This window comes from Octopus sinensis, linkage group LG27, assembly GCF_006345805.1.
Source record: "Octopus sinensis linkage group LG27, ASM634580v1, whole genome shotgun sequence".
Classification (NCBI taxonomy): Eukaryota; Metazoa; Mollusca; class Cephalopoda; order Octopoda; family Octopodidae; genus Octopus; species Octopus sinensis.
The window spans coordinates 12,091,851-12,112,994 of record NC_043023.1 but is presented as its reverse complement, the minus strand read 5'-3'; the positions used below and the strand labels follow the sequence as shown (position 1 = coordinate 12,112,994).

Here is a 21,144-nt window from a genome sequence, read left to right as displayed (position 1 = left end):
ACAAACACACACAACACACTATATAAATATATATACGAAGGGCTTCTTTCAGTTTCCGTCTACCAAATCCACCCACAAGGCTTTGATCGGCCCGAGGCTATAGTAGCAGGCACTTTCCGAGGTGCCACGCAGTGGGACTGAACCCGGAACCGTGTGGTTGGTTAGCAAGCTACTTACCACACACCTACTCCTACATACATACATACCATAATGCTTTCAAAATGTGACCGCGTGTGTACCGTTGGCGATTTTTTTTCTTCTCTTCTGTTTCCCTTCTCTGGATCTTTCCTTCTATGTTTCCGACAAAGAGCTCTGCTCGAAATGTTAAAACCCTCCTTCTTCCTTCCTTCCTGAGCGTCCAACATACTATATTTGTTCCACGTCCTCACGTTGACGTGCTTTTTTTTTCTTCTTTGGATTCACTATATATATAAATATATACATACAATGGGCTTCTTTCATTTTTCCGTCTGCCAAATCCATTCACCAGGCTTATTTGAAGACACTTGCGCAAGGTGCCACGCAGTGGTACTGAACTACTTACCACACAGCCACTCCTGCGTGGAAATTATTTCAAACAGAAAAGATCCATCCAGTATAGTAGACCAGCTAGCAATGTGAATGAACATCACACCCAACAGAATGGGCGATTATGAGCGGATTAGAGAGCAGTATTAATTAGATTGGGATCAAGTGGAGAGGAGGGACAATAATTGGAAAAGAGAGGAAATGCTGTGGGGAGGGAACCGGAAGAGCGACGGCATGACGTCACGTCCCGATGCCACGCCCACAAGACGGATTATTTCTTAAGGTATTTGCGGTGAAGTCATGAGCTGGAAACGGTCGTAGGATAGAATATGTGAGTAGTTTGTTATAATATCTGGTGGAAATTTGGAAGTGAAGTTGTTGACTGAATGCGACGAAGAAAAGACCCGAACGAATTCAACGGATCTTTTCGGTTTGTAATAATAATAATGAAATTGTTGTATCCAGTGTTCAGTCGCACCACAACTTGTCAAGAGTGCATATAAAGCATATACAGTAATGTACAAATGTCTGGAAAGCGAACAGTGTATGAGTCAGATACAGCTTGCGTGCTGTGCTGGTGGATGGAGGGGAGAGCAGAAAGTCAGTGAGTGTTGCAATCTCAGGAAGCATGGAAGTTTTGAAGGATGCAGTGCTCCGACAACTAACAATGATGCTTGAAGTTTGTTCCATGCTTCAGCAACTCTTAGCGTGAAAAAATGTTTCCTAAAGTCATGGGAGCTGTGCTGTTTTCTGACTTTGTAAACATGTCCATGGGTGTTAGACAGATGGAGTTTGAAAAGGTGCTCAGAGTTATTGTTTGTAAGATGTTAATAATTTTATGGGTGTCTGCCAAAGTCAGCTGCCAGACGTCGGAGTTGATCGCTGTCACTCCATTTCCACTGTGTTGTGCACCTAGTATAGCTTCCATGAAATTGTCACCCATAATTATAACCCTAGTATCGATCTATTGCATTTCAATCTGTTTTAGGGTTAGGGGTGGGGGAAGGGTATCTTTTTTTCTTCGCAAATGTAAATAAACCCAATCTGTTTCTTAAACGAGGGACATATTCATACGGCACAGAATGTTGTTTACGTCAATGGAGGTCAGCAATTGGTTAAAATTGCCAAAAGCTTGAAATATGTTACAAAACTATAGCATTTTCTCAATAAATCCAAGAGAAAAAGATGTTTATAAACAGATTCTACCAGTATACGAAGTTTAAAAGTGTTTAGTTACGTGGAAATTATTTTAAAAAACTGCCTTTCAAACAAACCAAAAGATCCTTAGTTAGGGTTAGTGGTGGGGAAGGGTATCTTTTTTCTTCGCAAGTGTAAATAAACCCAATCTGTTTCTTAAACGAGGACATATTCATACGGCACAGAATGTTTTTTTACCTCAATGGACGTCAGTGATCGGTTGAAAATGCAGAAGTGGTGTAAATACACTTTAAATCAGGTGATTAGGACCAAGATTTTTATGCCATGCAAATGGATCTAGGCAATGACTTTCCCAACATGTCAATCAAAAAGCTAAAGCATTTATGCTCTAGAGCCTTATTATTGCTTCAGCTTATCCTTATAGACCTAAGCCACTGAAGAATTTTGTACTGCAGTCATTTCCATTTCGAAAACATGTCCTAACCATCTGCACTGAATTCTCATCAGTATACAAGTGACACCATAACTCGTGGCCTCTACATGGGATGTAGCCAGCCCACTTATGCATACCTTTCCTTCTTGGGACGCAAAACTCTACTTGTGAAGACCTGTTGAGGCAATATGAGAATCGAAATCGACCAACATCAATGGAAATTGCAGCTGTGATACCAGTGCCGGTGGCACGTAAGAGAACCATCCGAACGTGGCTGTTGCCAGCGCCGGCCCTACTCGGTCTCGTGCCGGTGGCACGTAAAAAGCACCCACTACACACACGGAGTGGTTGGCGTTAGGAAAAGTATCCAGCTGTAGAAACATTGCCAGATCAGACTGGGCCTGGTGCAGCCTTCAGGCTTCCCAGACCAAATTGAACCGTACAACCCATGCTAGCATGGAAAGTGGACACTAAAACGATGATGATGATGATGATGCTTTGGATGCTGGACATATTACACTTTTCTAAGATTTTCACATCGGATATCTTATCTTGCAATTTTTTTAGCATATGGGTGTAAAACGGCAATGTGAAAAGTTTCAATTTTTTTTTTTTCTTTCCCTCTAGAAGATTTGTAAACAAGATTTGTGTACACCTATTTTTGTAATTAGACTGACATCATGTTCACACACACACACATGAAATTAAATCCAAAACCACCAAAAGAGCTACTACTGGTTTCATGTTAGCATGATACTTGCAGAGGGACATTTATAAAACACACCATGTATCTTAAGGGCATACAGCCAAATCTGGAGCAGTACTCTGGCTTGACAGCTCTGTAACACTTTCCCACCTGATCCTGGATAGAAAACGTTAAAGGATGATGATTTGATGATGATGATGATATGATGATGACGAAAACACAACAAAGACAAAATCAATGTCACTCAAAACTTTTATTCCTTATTCCCATTCCTTTATTCTCTCATAATAAAAATCCTCAAAAATCCAGCACAATCCTCTCCAGAAAACCAAAGTCATCTCTGTGTTGATATATTTAGATATATAAGTGATATTGAAGTTGTGATTCATGAATTTCATGTTGACATCCAAGAAAATGAAGTCGATAATGTCAAGCTTGAAGAGGAATAAACCTGTCTTTTAGCAGACAAAATATTCATAATTGTTGTCATGTTTCAATAAATTTTGATATTGATACAGTTACACTTGTGTATGAATACTCACATGTGTACATAAGTGGCCTTTTTGAGAGAAAGATTTACCACAGATATCACAATGATATGGTTTCTCTCCTGTATGAATACGTTTATGGACAGTCAAGTCACTATTTCTAGAGAATGATTTACCACAGATGTTACACTGATATGGATTTTCCCCAATGTTTGTTACTCTCGCTAGAGAATGATTCACCAGATATCACAATCATCTGGCTTCTCCCCTGTATGTGTACGTTTGTGTCTAGACAAGATTCCACTTTGAGAGAATGATTTACCACAGATATCACAGTGATATGGTTTCTCACTTGTATGAATACGTTTGTGTTGTGTTAATGAACTACTTTGAGGGAATGATTTATCACAGATATTACAATGATATCGCTTCTCTCCTGTATGAATACGTTTATGGACAGTCAAGTTACTATTACAAGAAAATGATTTGCCACAGATATCACCAGATATGGTTTTTCCCCAGTATGAATACGTTTGAGTGACGAGTGACAGTTATTCTGGAAAATGATTTAACGCAGATATCACACTGGTATGGATTTTCCCAGTATGAATGCGTTTGTGACAAGTCAATTGACTATTTCTAGCGAATGATTTACCACAAATATCACACTGATATAACTTTTCCCCAGTATGAATACATTTGTGATCAGTCAAATAACTACTTGATGAGAATGCTTTATCACAGATATTGCAATGATATGGCCTCTCTCCAGTATGAACACGTTTGTGATAATTTAAATTGCTACTGTCAGCAAATGATTTACCACAGATATTACAATGATACGGCTTCTCTCCTGTATGAATACGTTTGTGTTTAATCAAGTCGCTACTTCCAGAAAATGATCTACCACAGATATTACATTGATATGGCTTCTCTCCTGTATGAGTACGTTTATGTTTAATTATGTCGCCACTTTGAGAGAATGATTTACCACAGATATCACAATGATATGGTTTTTCCCCATTATGAATACGTTTGTGACGAGTGAGAGTGTTATTTCTGGTAAACGATTTACCGCAGATATCACATTGGTATGGATTTTCCCCAGTATGAATGCGTTTGTGATAAGTCAAAGCACCACTTTGAGAAAATGATTTACCACAGATATCACAATGATATGGTTTTTCCCCAGTATGAATATGTTTGTGACGAGTGACAGCGTTATAACTGGAAAATGATTTACCACAGGTATCACACTGGTATGGATTTTCCCCAGTATGAATGCGTTTGTGACAAGTCAATTGACTATTTCTAGTGAACGATTTATCACAGATATTACAATGAAAAGGCTTCTCTCCTGTATGTGTGAATGTGTGTTTAATCAAGGCATTACTGTGAGAGAATGGCCTACCACAAATATCACAGTGATATGGTTTCTCTCCTGTATGAACACGTTTGTGTGGTTTCAAGTTACCAGACTGAGAAAATAATTTACCACAGATATCACACTGATATGGTTTTTCCCTGGTATGAATACGTTTGTGAATAATCAAGAGACTATTGTTAGCAAATGATTTACCACAGACATTACAGTGATATGGTTTTTCCCCAGTATGAATACGTTTGTGATAAGTCAAAGAACCACTCTGAGAGAATGATTTACCACAGATATTACAGTGATATGGCTTTTCCCCAGTATGAATACGTTTATGGCTACATAATTCACTGTTACAAGTGAATGATTTACCACAGATATTACAAAGACATGCTTTCTCTCTTTTATGTGTAGGTTTGTGCTTAGTCAAGTCATCACTTTGAGAGAATGATTTACCACAGATATCACAATGATATGGTTTTTCACCAGCATGAACGTGCTTGTGTCTAGTCAAGTCACTGTTTGCAGCGAATGATTTATCACAAATATCACAATGATATGGCTTCTCTCCTGTATGTGTACATTTGTGTTTAGGCAAGTCACTACTTTCAGAGAATGATTTACCACAGATATTACAATGACATAGTTTTTCACCAGTATGAATATGTTTGTGCCTAATCAAGAGACTGTTTCCAGAAAATGATGTGGCCTTTTTGGTTTAGTTAAATCATTCATCGTGAGATAATAATTTTTCATACATAACACAATGGTAGTTCTTTTTGCATTTCTAAGAGTGTTTGTGTTCAGATGTGTCAGAGAATAATTTAATGTTATGTTTCTCCAATCAGTGATCTTACTTAATATCTAAAACACAAGATGTAAACTGTTAACTCTTTTGTAAAGGTATCCAAGATTAATTAACCTGGAAATTATTAATCTCCACATTCCAGACAGTGAAGACAAAAGAACGTTGCTGTTAAATACAATGTCCAGAAGAAGTATTTTCCCATCACTGGTTGAAGATTTATACAAAGAAGTTGATGCGTTGATGAATGTGCCTTATGAATATATGGTCTTCCTTTAATTGATGAAAGTCAATCAAAATATCAGAGGCATGTCTAAATGAAGAAATTTCTTTCACGTCAACTTGTTATATTCTGAAACAGAAAAAAAGAAGCAGTGAGATAAAGAGAATCATTAAACGACATAGTAATTCAACATTGCAAATCTTACAACATCAACACTGTCATCCATTTAATATCTACGTTTACCATGGGTCAGAATCCATTGAGGCAGTAAAAATCCTGGTAAAACACTCACTGCAGTCTGGTGCAGGCTTCCATCTGGCCATGGCCTTTCTACAAACTATCCAGTCACACCAGCATGGAAGGGGCATTAAACAATGATGATGATGATATAATATCTACATATGAATATGCTTCCTCCATTTCCATCAACACATACCACTCACAAGGTTTTAGTTGACCCAAGGCCTCATGGGAGACACTTACTTACCCAAACTGCAAGAATGGGTTGGGTAGCAAACTTTTTACCTCATAAGCACACCTGCTCCCAGCATCTTGACTGATGCTGGCGGCACATAAAAAGCACCCATACATTCTGTGTTGGCATTAGGAAGGGCATCTAGCAGTAGAAACCATTGTAAAGATGACATTGCAGCCTGACCCAGCCCTGCACATTTCTGCTTCTCTGCAGACATTAAACAATGACAACAAGGGATGATGACGATATTCTTTTTTACTGTTTTCTGTCATTTGACTGCGACCATGCTGGAGCATGTATCATATACATAATACATTTCAGAAAGGGAGAGAGAGAAAGAGAGATACACATGCACACATCTATAATTTTACACTCTCAAAAATTTAGGATGCTCAATAATAACAAGAGACAGTGTAACAAATGACATTGAGTGTAGTTTAAAACCATTAGCAGGTTTGTTGTATGAAGCTCGTTTCTCACTACATAGTTCTAGGTACAGTCCCAGTACGTGACAAATTGAGCACAACGTTTCTGCTACACGCTTGGGCTGACCAAAGTCTTGTGAGTGGATTTGGTAAATGGAATTTGAAAAAAGCCGATCCTGTATACATATACACATATATATCAATGTGTGTGTTTTTCCGCCCAACCCTCACTCACTGCTTGAAATCCGATGTTGGTGATTGAGGAAACAAAACTGAGGCTTTTGAATATTGTGAAACTCTCCTTCATTAAACTGGCTCAGAACAATGGTTTCCACAACAAATTCTGATATAATCACAAACTACACCGTCTGAAAAGTATTATAACTGTCATCCTCTAAAATATAGTCATAGGAGATTCCATTAGAAAAAACGGTTAATATCTAGATCCGCACCCGGTGGAAAAAATGGAAACGCAAATGTGTAACAGTTGTAAGGCATCGTATATTGACGTAATAAGACGGAAAAAAAGGGCGCTGAAGAACGGGGGTGGGGGAGGGGGTCGGAAGGGGGGGAGTGGGGGGGGGGGGGGGGGGGGGTCGGAAAATTCCCAGGATCAACCTGGAATCTAAAATGTGTAACAGTTGTAAGGCATCGTATATTGACGGAATAAGACGTAAAAAAAGGGCGCTGACGAACGGGGGTGGGGTGGGGGGTCGGAAAATTCCCAGGATCAACCGTAGAGGATCCACGCCCAGGTGGCAAAAATGGAAAAAAGTATGTGTAAGAGGTGTAAGGCATCGTATATTGAAGGAATATGACGAAAAATAAGCGCGCTGACAAACGGGGGGGGGGGGGGGCTCGGAAAATTGCCTACGATTTAAAGAAAAATTTACCATCAATTTTCACCATTTAAACGCATTGTTGGCATAAGGGAAGTAACTCTCTAAAAATCTCTATATATAAACGGCAGTTTTTCTGTGTCTGTCAGGTTGTACCCTCACCCTGACCACGGCTTTCAACCGATTCTGATGAAACTTGACACACACATAGCCCAATGTCATAATTCAAAACTAACGCAGCGAAAATTTTGAAAAGTTCCCCCAGTTCTGAAAAAAATCGATAAATTCGACATGGGGTCGAGAATTTCAATTTTTTTGCTATTTTCAATATTTTTCAATATTTTCGCTAAAAATGCTTTATAGTTATTTCCCTTACAAACCCGAGCAACGCCGGGCGTACTGCTAGTCTATATAATATTTTTTTTTATTTTACAAACAAAAAGTGAAAACTGAAGTAATGGAATTTGAATTTTTGAAGTTGCGATTGATAATTATTCTGTGACAATCAATAATATTGGGAAAATATAATCTGTACTTACCACATGCGTGGTAGATTTGCTGATTATTTTCAACAAATCTACCACGCTTCTATTTCAAATTCCGCCCCCCCCCCACCCCCGTTCGTCAGCGCCCTTTTTTTCCGTCTTATTACGTCAATATACGATGCCTTACAACTGTTACACATTTGCGTTTCCATTTTTTCCACCGGGTGCGGATCTAGATATTAACCGAAAAAACAAAAAAAAAAAACGATTTCTCAGAAAGTGAGAAGAAAACAAAGTCAGCGGGGCACGTTTATGTACTTATACGCCACAGACTTTTAGTTATTCTATCAAAATTAATTAGACAGCTTTTCTCTCATTATGCAGTAATTAAATGTAAGGAACATCTACCAATCCTGAATTACCGTTAATCTACCAAATCTTTTATCTATTTACTTCATATCATATGTAACACTCGTCCGTCTTTACTCTGAAAGTTCAAATTCCACCGAGGTTCACTTTGCCTGTCATCCTTTCGAGGTCAATGAAATAAAAGCAATAAAAAGAACTAGGGTCCAAGCAATAGAATTACGTCTCCCCTCCAAATTACAGGCCCTTATCATTATCTTCATTATTATTTATGGACTCAGAAACGAATTTAAGTGAAATGTCGACTTCGGCAGAAAGTCCTGAGTTCAAATACGGCCGAGATCGACTTCGCCTTCATCCCTTTCGGGAAATACTAAGTCCCATATATTCTACTCCCCTCACTCGCACGAAAGATTGCTGGCCTTGGGCCAAAATTTGAAACCATCATCATCATCACTATTATTAATATAACATTAAAGTAAATCTTATAATCAATGCCTCATAAACAACAGGACAGCATTAATTAACGTGGTATTCTTCTTCTAATTTTACTAATTAAATATGCCATATTACTTCCATTTTACCCGTTAATTTCCTTTATATCACATGTAACAGTCGATCATAGGTTTCCATAAACAACGGATCAACATTTCAGTTTGGAAGTTATTAATTAAGACGAGCAAATATATTTTCCTAATTTTAAGTTTCAGCTTCGAAATAATTACTTTACGATCAAGAGGTTCACATAATCCTATTATTACATTATTATTATTAGTAGTAGTAGTAGTAGTAGTATCAACTTTACAATCTTAAAATAAATCTTTGTCAATTTACCGTATTCAGATACAAACAACGAGTCAGTGATCAGTAATAAAGTACCTTCTTTAATAATTTACAAGGACCACGTGGTTTGAATGTTGTAGAAGTTATTTCCCTTTAGCTGGTTGTATTTCTTTTATTCTCCAACAGATGACTCTACTGTCCCATTCTGTGAACATCTTCATCTTGAAGAGTTTTCAAATTTTCACCACAAAAGTTGAGTTTTTATAGGGAGCTGTAGCCTCAAAAACAAGCCTGGAATCTTTTCACTATGACCGCCAGATTTAAAACAATTTCTTTGTAAATAAACACTTTTAAACTTCATATACTGGTAGAATGTGTTACATAAAACATCTTTTTCTCTTGGCTTTCTTGAGAAAATTCTGTAGTTTGTAAGCTATTTGTTAAATTTCTTGCATTTCAGCAATTTCAACCAATCAAGGACGTCTATTGAGGTGAATACAATTTCTGCTGTTGTTTACCAACAACAACTTCCTGCAGTCTCCATTTAGTTTGTCATTTCATATCAGTCACATTCGTATGAATAAAATATTGTGGGATCAGGATTTGGTGTGGGGGGAAGGGTTTCTTTTTTCTTCAGAAACGTAAATAAAGCCATACGGGTTTACAAGTCACAGCTACACCACCGGAAGGTCTTGTTGAACTTGTTGACAAGATCTTATCTTGCTGCATATGTTGCACACAAGTGAAAAGTTTCAAGTTTTTTTTGTCTGCAAAAGGGAGTCCATGCTACTGCCCCATTCAGAAATATGCTTGAAATACAAGATTTGTATACATTTATTTTAGTTATCAGACTGACATCATGTTCACACACATACATACATATATCAAATTAAATACACAATTGAAAGGGCTACTGCTAGTTTCATGCTATTACGGTACTTGAACAGGCATATTAATAGAATATGCCTCGTATCTTAAGGGCATACAGCCAAATCTGAGAGGAAACTGGAGAAGCACTCTGGCTTACCAGCATGTCACACTTTCCCACCCAAGCCTGCAAAGAAAATGGACACTGAAGAAGAAGAAGGATGAGGATGATGATGAAAACACAACAAAGACAAAATCAATGTCACTTAAAACTTTTATTTCTTATTCCCTCATAACAAATTCCTCAAAAATCCAGCACAATCATCTTCAGAAACCAAAGTCATTTCTGTGTTGATATATTTAGATATATAAATGATATTGAAGTTGTGATTCATGAATTTCACGTTGACATCCAAGAAACTGAAGTTGATAATGTCAAACTTGGAGAGGAATAAACCCTGTCTTTTAGCAGACAAAATATTCATAATCGTTGTCCTGTTGTAATAAATTTTGATGTATATACAGTTACACTTGTGTATGAATACTCACACGTGTACTTAAGAGGCCATTTACAGAGAATGACTCACCACAAATATCACAATGATATGGTTTTTCCCCCCAGTATGAATAGGTTTGTTACTATTGCTAGGGAATGATTCACCAGATATCACAATTATGTGGCTTCTTCCCCGTATGGGTACGTATGTGATTAGACAAGCCCGCATTTCGGGAGAATGATTTACCACAGATATTACAATGATATGGCCTCTCTCCTGTATGAACACGTTTGTGTCTAGTCAAACTAGAATTTTCAGAGAATAATTTACCACAGACATTACAATGATATGGTTTCTCTCCTGTATGAATACGTTTGTGTTTAATCAAGTCACTACTTCCAGAAAATGATCTACCACAGATATTACAATGGTATGGCTTTTCACCTGTATGAGTACGTTTATGTCTAGATATGTCGCCACCTTGAAAGAATGATTTACCACAGATATCACACTGATATGGTTTTTCCCCAGTATGAATACGTTTGTGACGAGTGAGAGTGTTATTTCTGGTAAACGATTTACCGCAGATATCACATTGGTATGGATTTTCCCCAGTATGAATGCGTTTGTGACAAATCAATTCACTGTTTCTGGAAAACGATTTATCACAAATATCACAACGAAATGGCTTCTCTCCTGTATGTGTGATTGTGTGTCTAGTCAATGCACTCCCATCAGAGAATGACCAACCACAAATATCACAGTGATATGGTTTCTCTCCTGTATGAACACGTTTGTGTCTTATCAAGGAACCAGACTCAGAAAATGACTTACCACAGATATCACACTGATATGGTTTTTCCTCAGTATGAATACGTTTGTGACTAGTTAAATTACTATTTTGAGAGAATGACTTACCACAGATGTCACAGTGATGTGGTTTTTCCCCAATATGAATGCGTTTGTGACGAATTAATTGACTACTGCTAGTGAAAGATTTATCACAAATATCACCATGAAATGGCTTCTCTCCTGTATGTGTGTATGTGTGATAAGTCAAGTTACCCCTTTGAGAGAATGATTTACCACAAATATCACAGTGATATGGCTTCTCTCCTGTATGAACACGTTTGTGTGATTTCAAGGGACCAAACCTAGAAAATAATTTACCACAAATATCACACTGATATGGTTTTTCCCCAGTATGAATACGTTTGTGATAAGTCAAGTTACCCCTTTGAGAGAATGATTTACCACAGATATCACAGTGATATGGCTTCTCTCCTGTATGAGTATATTTGTGTGATTTCAAGGAACAAGACCAAGAAAATAATTTGCCACAGATATCACAGTGATATGGTTTTTCCCCAGTATGAATACGTTTGTGTTTAGTCAAAGAAGCACTTTGAGAGAATGATTTACCACAGATATCACAATGATGTGGTTTTTCCCCAGTATGAATACATTCGTGACAAGTCAAAGAAACCCTTTTAGAGAATGATCTTCCACATACATCACAGTGATGTGATTTCTCTCCTGTATCAATGCATTTGTGTTTGGTTAAGACCCTTTCTTCACCGAATGACTTACCACAGATATCACAATGATATGGCTTCTCTCTTGTATCAAGAGGTTTAGGTTTAGTCAAATTATTCATTATGAGAGAATAATTTCTCATAAATATCACAATAATAGTGTGTTTTTCAAAATTCTGTGGATGTTAGTGTTTAGTTGTGTCACTATTTCCAGAGAAGAATTTAACGTTATGTTTCTTTCGTTTTTGATTTTACTCAATGTCTAAAATAGAAAATGAAAACTGTCAAATCTTTTGTAAAGTTATCCAATGTTAATTAACCTGTTAATTGATAATCTCCTCCACATTCCAGACAGTGAAGAAAAAAATGTTGTGAAATACAATGTTCAGAAGTTTTTTCCCATCATTTGTCAAAGATCAAATTTATATTAAGAGTTTGATGTATTGATGAATGTTTCTTGTTAATACGTGGACGTCCTTCAGTCAAGGAAAGTCAATAAAAACATCAGAGGCACATCTGAATGAAGAAATTTCTTTTATGTTGACACGATGTGATAATCTGAAATAAGAAAAGAGACAGTAAGATAAAATGGATAGTTAAACAACAGAGTAATTCAATTTTACGACATCAATTGTCATCCATTTAATATCTACGTTTGCATGGGTCAGAATCCATTGAGGCATTGAAACTTTTACAACATTCTGTATATAGATGAATCGCTTCCACATTTCTCTAATTATTTATCTGTTTTCTTTCTCTTCTCTCCTTTCACTTGTTTCACCTGTGAAGTGGCATGGCTTAGTGGTTAGGGTATTTCACTCACAATTGTAAAGTTGTGAGTTCGATACACAGTGGTGCAATGAGTCTCCAAGCCATTTTATTTCACTTTGCATCAGTCCACTCAGGTGTCAAAAATGAGTTTCACCTGTAATTCAAAGGGCCAGTCTTCTCACCATCCGTGTCATGCTGTGCCTCACTGAAGACTATATCAAGGGTCCCTATGTCTGTGGAATACTCAGCCATTTGCATGTTAATTCCATGAGCCGGCTTTTCAGTTGATTGGCTAAACTAAAACAGAGTGTCACTTACTGTGTCACCCAGGGACTGTGCCCATGCTGGAGTACTTTTTATTAATCCCACAAATAAATGTACCTAAAAGGAAAGGTTTGTCATGCTACAGGTCTTAGGATAAAGCCATGTAATGACTGCTGTTTCTAGCATACTAAACGACCTGCAGAGGATGAGATACTTTTGAATTTGTTGAAAAGAGAGAGAGAAAGGTTTTCACAACAAATTCCGATGCAATCGTAATCTATACCACTCGAATGGTACCTTTTACAAAATTTCATTAGAACACAAATTTTTGAGTAAATTATAATGAAATGAGACTGATGCGTGTGAATCAAATGAAATTCTTCTACACTGCACAGGCCCCGAAAGCAGGTTTTCATAACAAATTCGGATATAATCACAAACTGCACCATCTGAAAAGTATTAAAACTGTAATCATCTGAAATAAAGTAATAGGAGATTTCGTGGCCATTGCCAGCCCCGTCTGGCCCCTGTACTGGTGGCACGTAAAAAGCACCATCCGTTGGTGGCCGTTTGCCAGCCTCGTCTGGCCCCCATGCCGGCGGCACGTAAAATGCACCAACCAATCGTTGGTGTTTGCCAGCCTCGTCTGGCCCCTGTACTGGTGGCACGTAAAAAGCACCAACCGATCGTGGGCGTTTGCCAGCCTCGTCTGGCACCTGTGCAGGTGGCATGTAAAAAGCACCCACTACACTCACGGAGTGGTTGGCGTTAGGAAGGGCATCCAGCCGTAGAAACACTGCCAGATCAAACTGGAGCCTGGTGCAGCCTCCAGGCTTCCCAGACCCTGGTCGAACCGTCCAACCCATGCTCGCACGGAAAACGGATGTTAAACGATGATGATGATGATTTAAAAATGCTCAGCCATTTGAATGTCAATTCCATGAGCAGGCTTTTCAGTTGATTGGCTAAACTAAAACACAGAGTGTCAGTTACTGTTTTACCCAGGGACTGTAGCCATGCTGGAGTACTTCTTTTAGAGATTTCATTTAAAAACACCAATTTTTCAGAAAGTGACGAGAAAACGAAGTCGGTGGAGTACATTTAAGTACTTACCCCAGACGGATTTGTAGCTATTCTATCAGAATTAATTAGGCAAGTTTCCTCTTATTGTGCAGTAATTAAATGGGATCTTTTCCTTTTGAAGGCCTAAATTAATTCAATTGTCACGCGTGTAAAAAACCTGAAAGCAATGGAAAGTGATTTAAACAATTAACAATCAAAATAATTCTATAAACAATTAAATTAATTTAACAATTAACAAAAAAAAAATTAGGGTTAGGGTTAGTTACTGGATGTTGTCTCAGTTTTAGACGCAGCAAATTATTTTAGCTCAATAGAGGGCATAGGATTGGTTAAAATTCAAAAAATGAAACTACGTTAAACAAACAAATTACAATTTTCTCAAGAAAGCCAAGAGAAAAAAATGTTTTATTTTGACACATTCTACCAGTATACGAAGTTTTAAAGGGTTTAGTTAACTAGAAATTGTGTTGAAAACTGCCGTTCAAAAGGAAAAGATTCATTAAGTGTAAAGAACATGTAACGATTCTGAATTACCGTTAATCTACGAAATCTTTTATCTATTTACTTTCTATCACATGTAACTCTCATCAGATTTACTCTGAAAGTTCAAATTCCACCGTGGTTCATTTTGCCTTTCAGACTTTCGAGTTCAATAAAATAAGAAGCAGGGGTCTTAATACAATAGAATTACACCTCCCAACCAAATTACAGGCCTTATGCTTAAGTAAAAATGCTTATCATCATCATCATCGTCGTTATTATTTATACACTCTGAATCGAATTTAAGTCGAATCTCGACTTCGGCGGAAGGTTCTGAGTTCAAATAAGGCCGAGGTCGATCTTGCCTTTCATTCCTTTCTGGAAATACTGGGGTCCATATATTCTTATTTCTTTATTGCCCACAAGGGGCTAAACACAGAGGGGACAAACAAGGACAGACATAGGTATTAAGTCGATTACATCGACCCCAGTGCGTTACTGGTACTTAATTCATCGACCTCGAATGGATGAAAGGCAAATTCGACCTCGGCGGAATTTGAACTCACAACGTAACGCAGACGAAATACCTATCTCTTTATTACCCACAAGGGGCTAAACACAGAGGGGACAAACAAGGACAGACATAGGTATTAAGTCGATTACATCGACCCCAGTGCGTAACTGGTACTTAATTTATCGACCCCGAAAGGATGAAAGGCAAAGTCGACCTCGGCGGAATTTGAACTCACAACGTAACGCAGACGAAATACCGCTAAGCATTTCGCCCGGAACACTAACGTTTCTGCCAGCTCGCCGCCTTGGGGTCTATATATCTACTTCTCGCTCACATGAAAGGTTGCTGGCCCTGGGCCAAAATTTGAAATTTTTATCTGTTTCCTTATTACCCACAAGGGGCTAAACATAGGACAGACAAAGGGATTAAGTCGATTACATCGACCCCAGTGCGTAACTGGTACTTAATTTATCGACCGCGAAAGGATGAAAGGCAGAGTCGACCTGGCAGAAACGTTAGCACGCCGGGCGAAATCCGTAGCCGTGTTTCGTCTGTCGTTACGTTGTGAGTTCAAATTCCGCCGAGGTCGACTTTATGTTTCATCCTTTCGGGGTCGATAAATTAAGTACCAGTTACGCACTGCGGTCGATGTAATCGATTTAATACCTATGCCTGTCCCCTCTATGTTTAGCACCTTGTGGGTAATAAAGAAATAGGTACTTAATTTATCGACCGCACAAACAAACAAAAGTGTAAATAACGGACAGAGTCAAAACTATTGAAAAGGTTGCAAGACGAAACGAAAATTGCAGAAAAAAAAAAGTCGAAATTTTATCGGTGAGTGTGTTAAATAATAAGGCACTAAAAGAGGATGACTCTCCCCAGACACAACAGAATTAATTAATGTGGTAGTCTTCAACCGTTCCCCTCACCTTTTACTAATCAATAATGACACATTACTTTCATTTTACCAATTAATTTCCTTTATATCACATATAAAAGTCGATTGTAGGTTTTCCTAAACAACAGATCAGTTTGGAAGTTATTAATTAAGACGAGCAAATTATATTTTCCTAATTGTTGTCAGGTTCCCGCTTCGAAAAATAATTACTGTAATATCGAGAGAGTTACATAATTCTATTCTTTACATTATCATTATTAGCATTATTATCACCGTTACAGCCTTAAAGTAAATCTTTATCAACTTACCGTATTCAGACATAAACAGCGAATCAACGATCAGTAATTAAGCACCTTAATTAATAATTTAATTGGTGGCGGCAAAGTGGAGTTGAAGTTACTTCCATTTGTAAAGTTGTATTCCTTCAATTCTCCAATAGATGGCTCTACTGACTGGTTGGTTTCGTTCCGGTTTTTTCTTAATCCCAATTTTCATCAGATTATTTTAATAAAATGTACTCATATATTCTGCTATAAAACTCTACTAGGTACGGATCTTTTCGGTTCGAACGGCAGTTTTTTTAATTAAGTGTTTAGTTACTCTTTACTCTTTTACTTGTTTCAGTCATTTGACTGGGGCCATGCTGGAGCACCGCCTTTAGTCGAGCAAATCGACCCCAGGACTTATTTTTTGTAAGCCTAGTACTTATTCTATCGGTCCATTTTGCCGAACCGCCAAGTTACGGGGACATAAACACACCAGCATCAGTTGTTAAGCAATGCTACGGGGTCAAACACACACACACACGTATATATACGACGGGCTTCTTTCAGTTTCCGTCTACAAAATCCACTCAGAAGGCTTTGGTCGGCCCGAGGCTATAGTAGACGACACTTTCTTAAGGTGTCACGCAGTGGGACTGAACCCGGAACCATGTGGTTGGTTAGCAAGCTACTTTATTTCATGAAAGATTCGTCATTAAGGCGTTACATAGAGGGGACATACAAATTCAGACAAACATATAGGGTGTAGTAGCTTAAAACGTTTTGGTATTTACAATGAAATATATATAATATTTACAATATAAAAGCTACTTACCACACAACAACTCCTGCGCCGGAAATTACGTGGAAATTATTTTAAAAAACTGCCGTTCAAACCGAAAACATCCATCCACTACAGTAGACCAACTAGGAATGTGAATGAACATCACACCCAACAGAATGGCCGATTATGAGCGGAATAGAGAAGCAGTTTTATTTAGATCGGGATCAAGAGGAGAGGAGGGACAATAATTGGAAAAGAGAGGAAATGCTGTGGGGGAGGGAACCGGAAGAGCGACGGCATGACGTCAGGTCAGGATGCCACACCCTCAAGACGGATTATTTCTTAAGGTATTTGCGGTGAAGTCATGAGCTGGAATCGGTCGTAGAATAGAATATGTGAGTAGACTTTGTTATAATAATCTGGTGGAAATTTGGAAGTGAAGTTGTTGACTGAATGCGACGAAGAAGAAGACCGGAACGAATTCAACGGATCTTTTCGGTTTGAACGGCAGTTTTTTCTAGCGGTGTCATATGAAATTGTCACCCATAATTATGACCCTAGTATCGATGTATTGCATTTCAATCTGTTTTAGGGTGAGGGTTAGGGGTGGGGGAAGGGTATCTTTGTTTCTTCAGAAATGTAAATAAACCCAATCTGTTTCTTAAACGAGGGACATATTCATACGATACAGAATGTTTTTTATCTCAATAGACGTCATTGATTGGTTGAAATTGCAGAAACTGAAGAAAAAAACAACAAATATCTTACAAAGTATAGAATTTTTTTCAATAAAGCCAAGAGAAAAAGATGTTTTATAAACACATTCTACCAGTATACGAAGTTTAAAAGTGTTTAGTTGCGTGGAAATTATTTTAAAAACTGCCGGTCAAACCGAAAAGATCCCACATTTATAAGGGTTAGGGGGAAGGGTATCCTGCCACCGTCTTGTAAACCTCGATAGCCTTACCCACTTCATGTAGGCATGCTGCTGTGGTAACGCTGATAGTGATATCATCTGTGCAAGCCAAAATAAACTCCTCTAAACCTGGTTCTCTTGGTATGTCACTCAACTTTCACAGTAGGGGGTCAAGATATCCTCAGGAAGAATGGGAAAGTGTTTCATGTTTCAAGCATACACTTGTCGAGAGAAAGGGGTGAGAGGAAACCACAGGGAGAGAGAGAGTGAGAAATAAAGGGGCCAGATTATTGGTTCACATGTTGGAATGATATATATGCATAAATTAATTGTAAAGATTCAGCAATTGTGAGGTAAGTGCCCTACCAACTAAGCCACCCCACTTCACATGTGAAGCAAGGAAAACAAAGAAAAGAAGGAAAAAAGAGAGAAAGGTAGAAATGATTCCGCTATATACATCATCATCATCATCCTCGTTGTTTAACGTCTGCTTTCAATGCTGGGATGGGTCGGACGGTTTGAGTGAAGGCTGGCAGATCAGGAGGCTGCACCAGGTTCCAAAATGATCTGGTAATGTTTCTACATCTGGATGTTTCAAACACGTTCTTTACTGATGAACAAAAGTGCTACATCCTGCAAGACAACCGTTTCAAGAATTAGCAACCACTCCAAGAGTGTACTGTGTGTTTTATGTGACACTGGCTTGGGGCCAGTCAGGCAGTAAACCTTTCCATGCCTCAATTGATTCTGACCACTAGAAACATGGACATTAAATGAATGACAAAGCCGATGTTGTAATATTTGCAATGTTGTGCAAAATGCTTAGCAGTATTTCGTCCATCGTTATGTTCTGAGTTCAGATTCTGCCAAGGTCGACTTTGTGTTTCATCCTTTCAGGGTCAATAAATTGAGTACCATTTATATACTGGGGTTGATCTAATTGCCTGGCCCCTCCCCACAAATTCTGGACCTTGTGCCTAGAGTAGAAATGAATATTTCCAAATGTTGAATCACTGTATCTTTTGACTATCCTCTTTATCTCACTGACTCTTTTTTTCTGTTTCAGAATATCACATCATGTTGACATAAAAGAAATTACTTCATCCAGACGTGCCTTTGATGTTTTTATCAACTTTTATTGACTAAAGGAGGACGATATATTTATAAGGAGCATTCATCAATACATCTACGTTTTTATATAAAGAAAGTCTATGACAAAATATTGGGAAATGTTTCTTCTGGACGATGAAATTAACAGCAACAATTTGAAGTCTTTGCCGTCTGGAATATAGAGGAGATGATTGCTTTACAGGTTAATTAAGCTTGGATAACTTTACAAAGGTGTAGACAATTGTCACCTCTTGACTTAGATATTAAGCAAGATCTCAGCTGAAAGAAACGGCATTAAATTATTCCCTAAAAATAGTGACACAACTGAACACAAACGTTCTCATAGAAATGAAATAAACACTATCAATGTGATATTTATGACAAATTATCCTCTCATGATGAATCCTTTAACTGAAGCAAACAACCCTGATACAGGTGAGAAACCATATCACTCTAATACCTGCAGTGTATCATTCTGTCAGAGTGGTGTCTTGACTATAGATGAACCTTCACATACTGGGTAAAAACCATATCCATGTGATATCTGTGATAAATCATTCTCTGAAAAGAGTAACTTTACGCAACACTTGTATACACATAGAGGAGAAAAGTCATATAATTGTGATATTTGAGGTAAATCATTCTCTCGTAGTACTTACTTAACTAAGCACATCCGTACACATACGGGAGAGAGGCCCTATCATTGTGATACCTGTGGTAAATCATTCTCTAACAGTAGTCATTTGATTAGACACAAGCGTACACATATGGAGGAGAAGCCCTATCGTTGTGATACATGTGGTAAATCTTTCTCTCGTAGTACTTACTTAACTAAGCATATCTGTTCAGATGCGGGAGAGAAGCCACACCATTGTGATATTTGTGGTAAATCATTCTCTCGGAGTGGTCATGTTATTAATCACAAACGTACACATACAGGAGAAAAGCCATATCATTGTGATATCTGTGGTAAATCATTCACTGGAAGTAGTTACTTAACTCAGCACAACCGCATTCATACGGGAGAGAAGCCCTATCATTGTGATATCTGTGGTAAATCATTCTCTCAAAGTAGGTACTTAACTGACCACAAACGTACACATACAGGAGAAAAGTCATATCATTGTGATATCTGTGGTAAATCATTCTATCAGAGTGGTCCTTTGAGTAGACACCGTCGTACACATACAGGAGAAAAGTCATATCATTGTGATATCTGTGGTAAATCATTCTCTGACAGTAGTAAGTTAACTGACCACAAACGTGTTCATACAGGAGAGAAGCCATTCCATTGCAATATCTGTGGTAAATCATTCTCTCAGAGTGGTCTTTTGACTAGACACAAACGTACACATACAGGTGAGAAGCCATATCTTTGTGATATCTGTGATAAATCATTCTCTCAAAGTCATACTTTGACTGCACACAAGCGTACACATACGGGAGAGAAACCCTATCATTGTGATATCTGTGGTAAATCATTCTCTCAAAGTAGTAATTTAAGTGACCACAAACGTACACATACAGGTGAGAAACCACACCTGTGGTAAATCATTCTCTTTTTGTAGTGAATTAACTAAACACAAATATACACATACAGGTGAGGAGCCATATCCTTGTGATATCTGTGGTAAATCATACTTTAGAAATAGTCAGTTGACTATTCACAAACGTGTTCAGACAGGAGAGAAGCCATATCATTGTGACACCTGTGGTAAATCATTCCCTCAAAAAGGTCACTTAAGTAGACATTTGAGTATTCATACACAAGCGTAAAAATATCAATATAAAAATTTATTACAACATATCAACAATTATGAGTTTTTTGTCTTCTACCAGACAAGGTGTCTCCCTCTTCAAGCTTGATGTATTCAACTTCAATTTCATGAATATCAACTTCAGTATCATGGATATATCTAAATATATCAACACAGTGAGAACTTTGATCTTTGAAGAGGATTGTGCTGGAGTTTTTGAGGAATTTGTTAGGAGAGAATAATGAATAAAAGATTTAAGTGACATTGATTTGGTCTTTGTTGTGTTTTCATCATCATCATCATCCTTTGACCT

The 21,144-nt window shown here is 37.9% G+C and overlaps 3 protein-coding genes and 1 pseudogene across 3 annotated transcripts in view; 2 read left to right on the top strand and 2 right to left on the bottom strand.

The window, feature by feature from the left end:
• LOC115225462 (zinc finger protein 208-like) overlaps positions 1-21,144 on the top strand; it is a 524,237-nt gene that overhangs the window by 92,945 nt on the left and 410,148 nt on the right. The gene's annotated exons all lie outside the window — the stretch shown is intronic.
• LOC115225384 (zinc finger protein 208-like) overlaps positions 1-21,144 on the bottom strand; it is a 146,709-nt gene that overhangs the window by 14,758 nt on the left and 110,807 nt on the right. Inside the window, exons 4-5 of the mRNA XM_036514150.1 lie at positions 10,948-12,126; positions 4,060-5,392 (exon numbers count right to left, since the gene is read on the bottom strand). Of these exons, the coding sequence (XP_036370043.1) occupies positions 4,060-5,392; positions 10,948-12,110 (2,496 nt within the window). The 5' untranslated portion in view covers positions 12,111-12,126. The remainder of the gene's footprint in view (positions 1-4,059; positions 5,393-10,947; positions 12,127-21,144) is intronic.
• Positions 1-21,144, bottom strand: part of LOC115225160 (zinc finger protein OZF-like) — a 328,337-nt gene that overhangs the window by 300,244 nt on the left and 6,949 nt on the right. The gene's annotated exons all lie outside the window — the stretch shown is intronic.
• Positions 19,057-21,144, top strand: part of LOC115225040 — a 336,418-nt pseudogene continuing 334,330 nt past the window's right edge.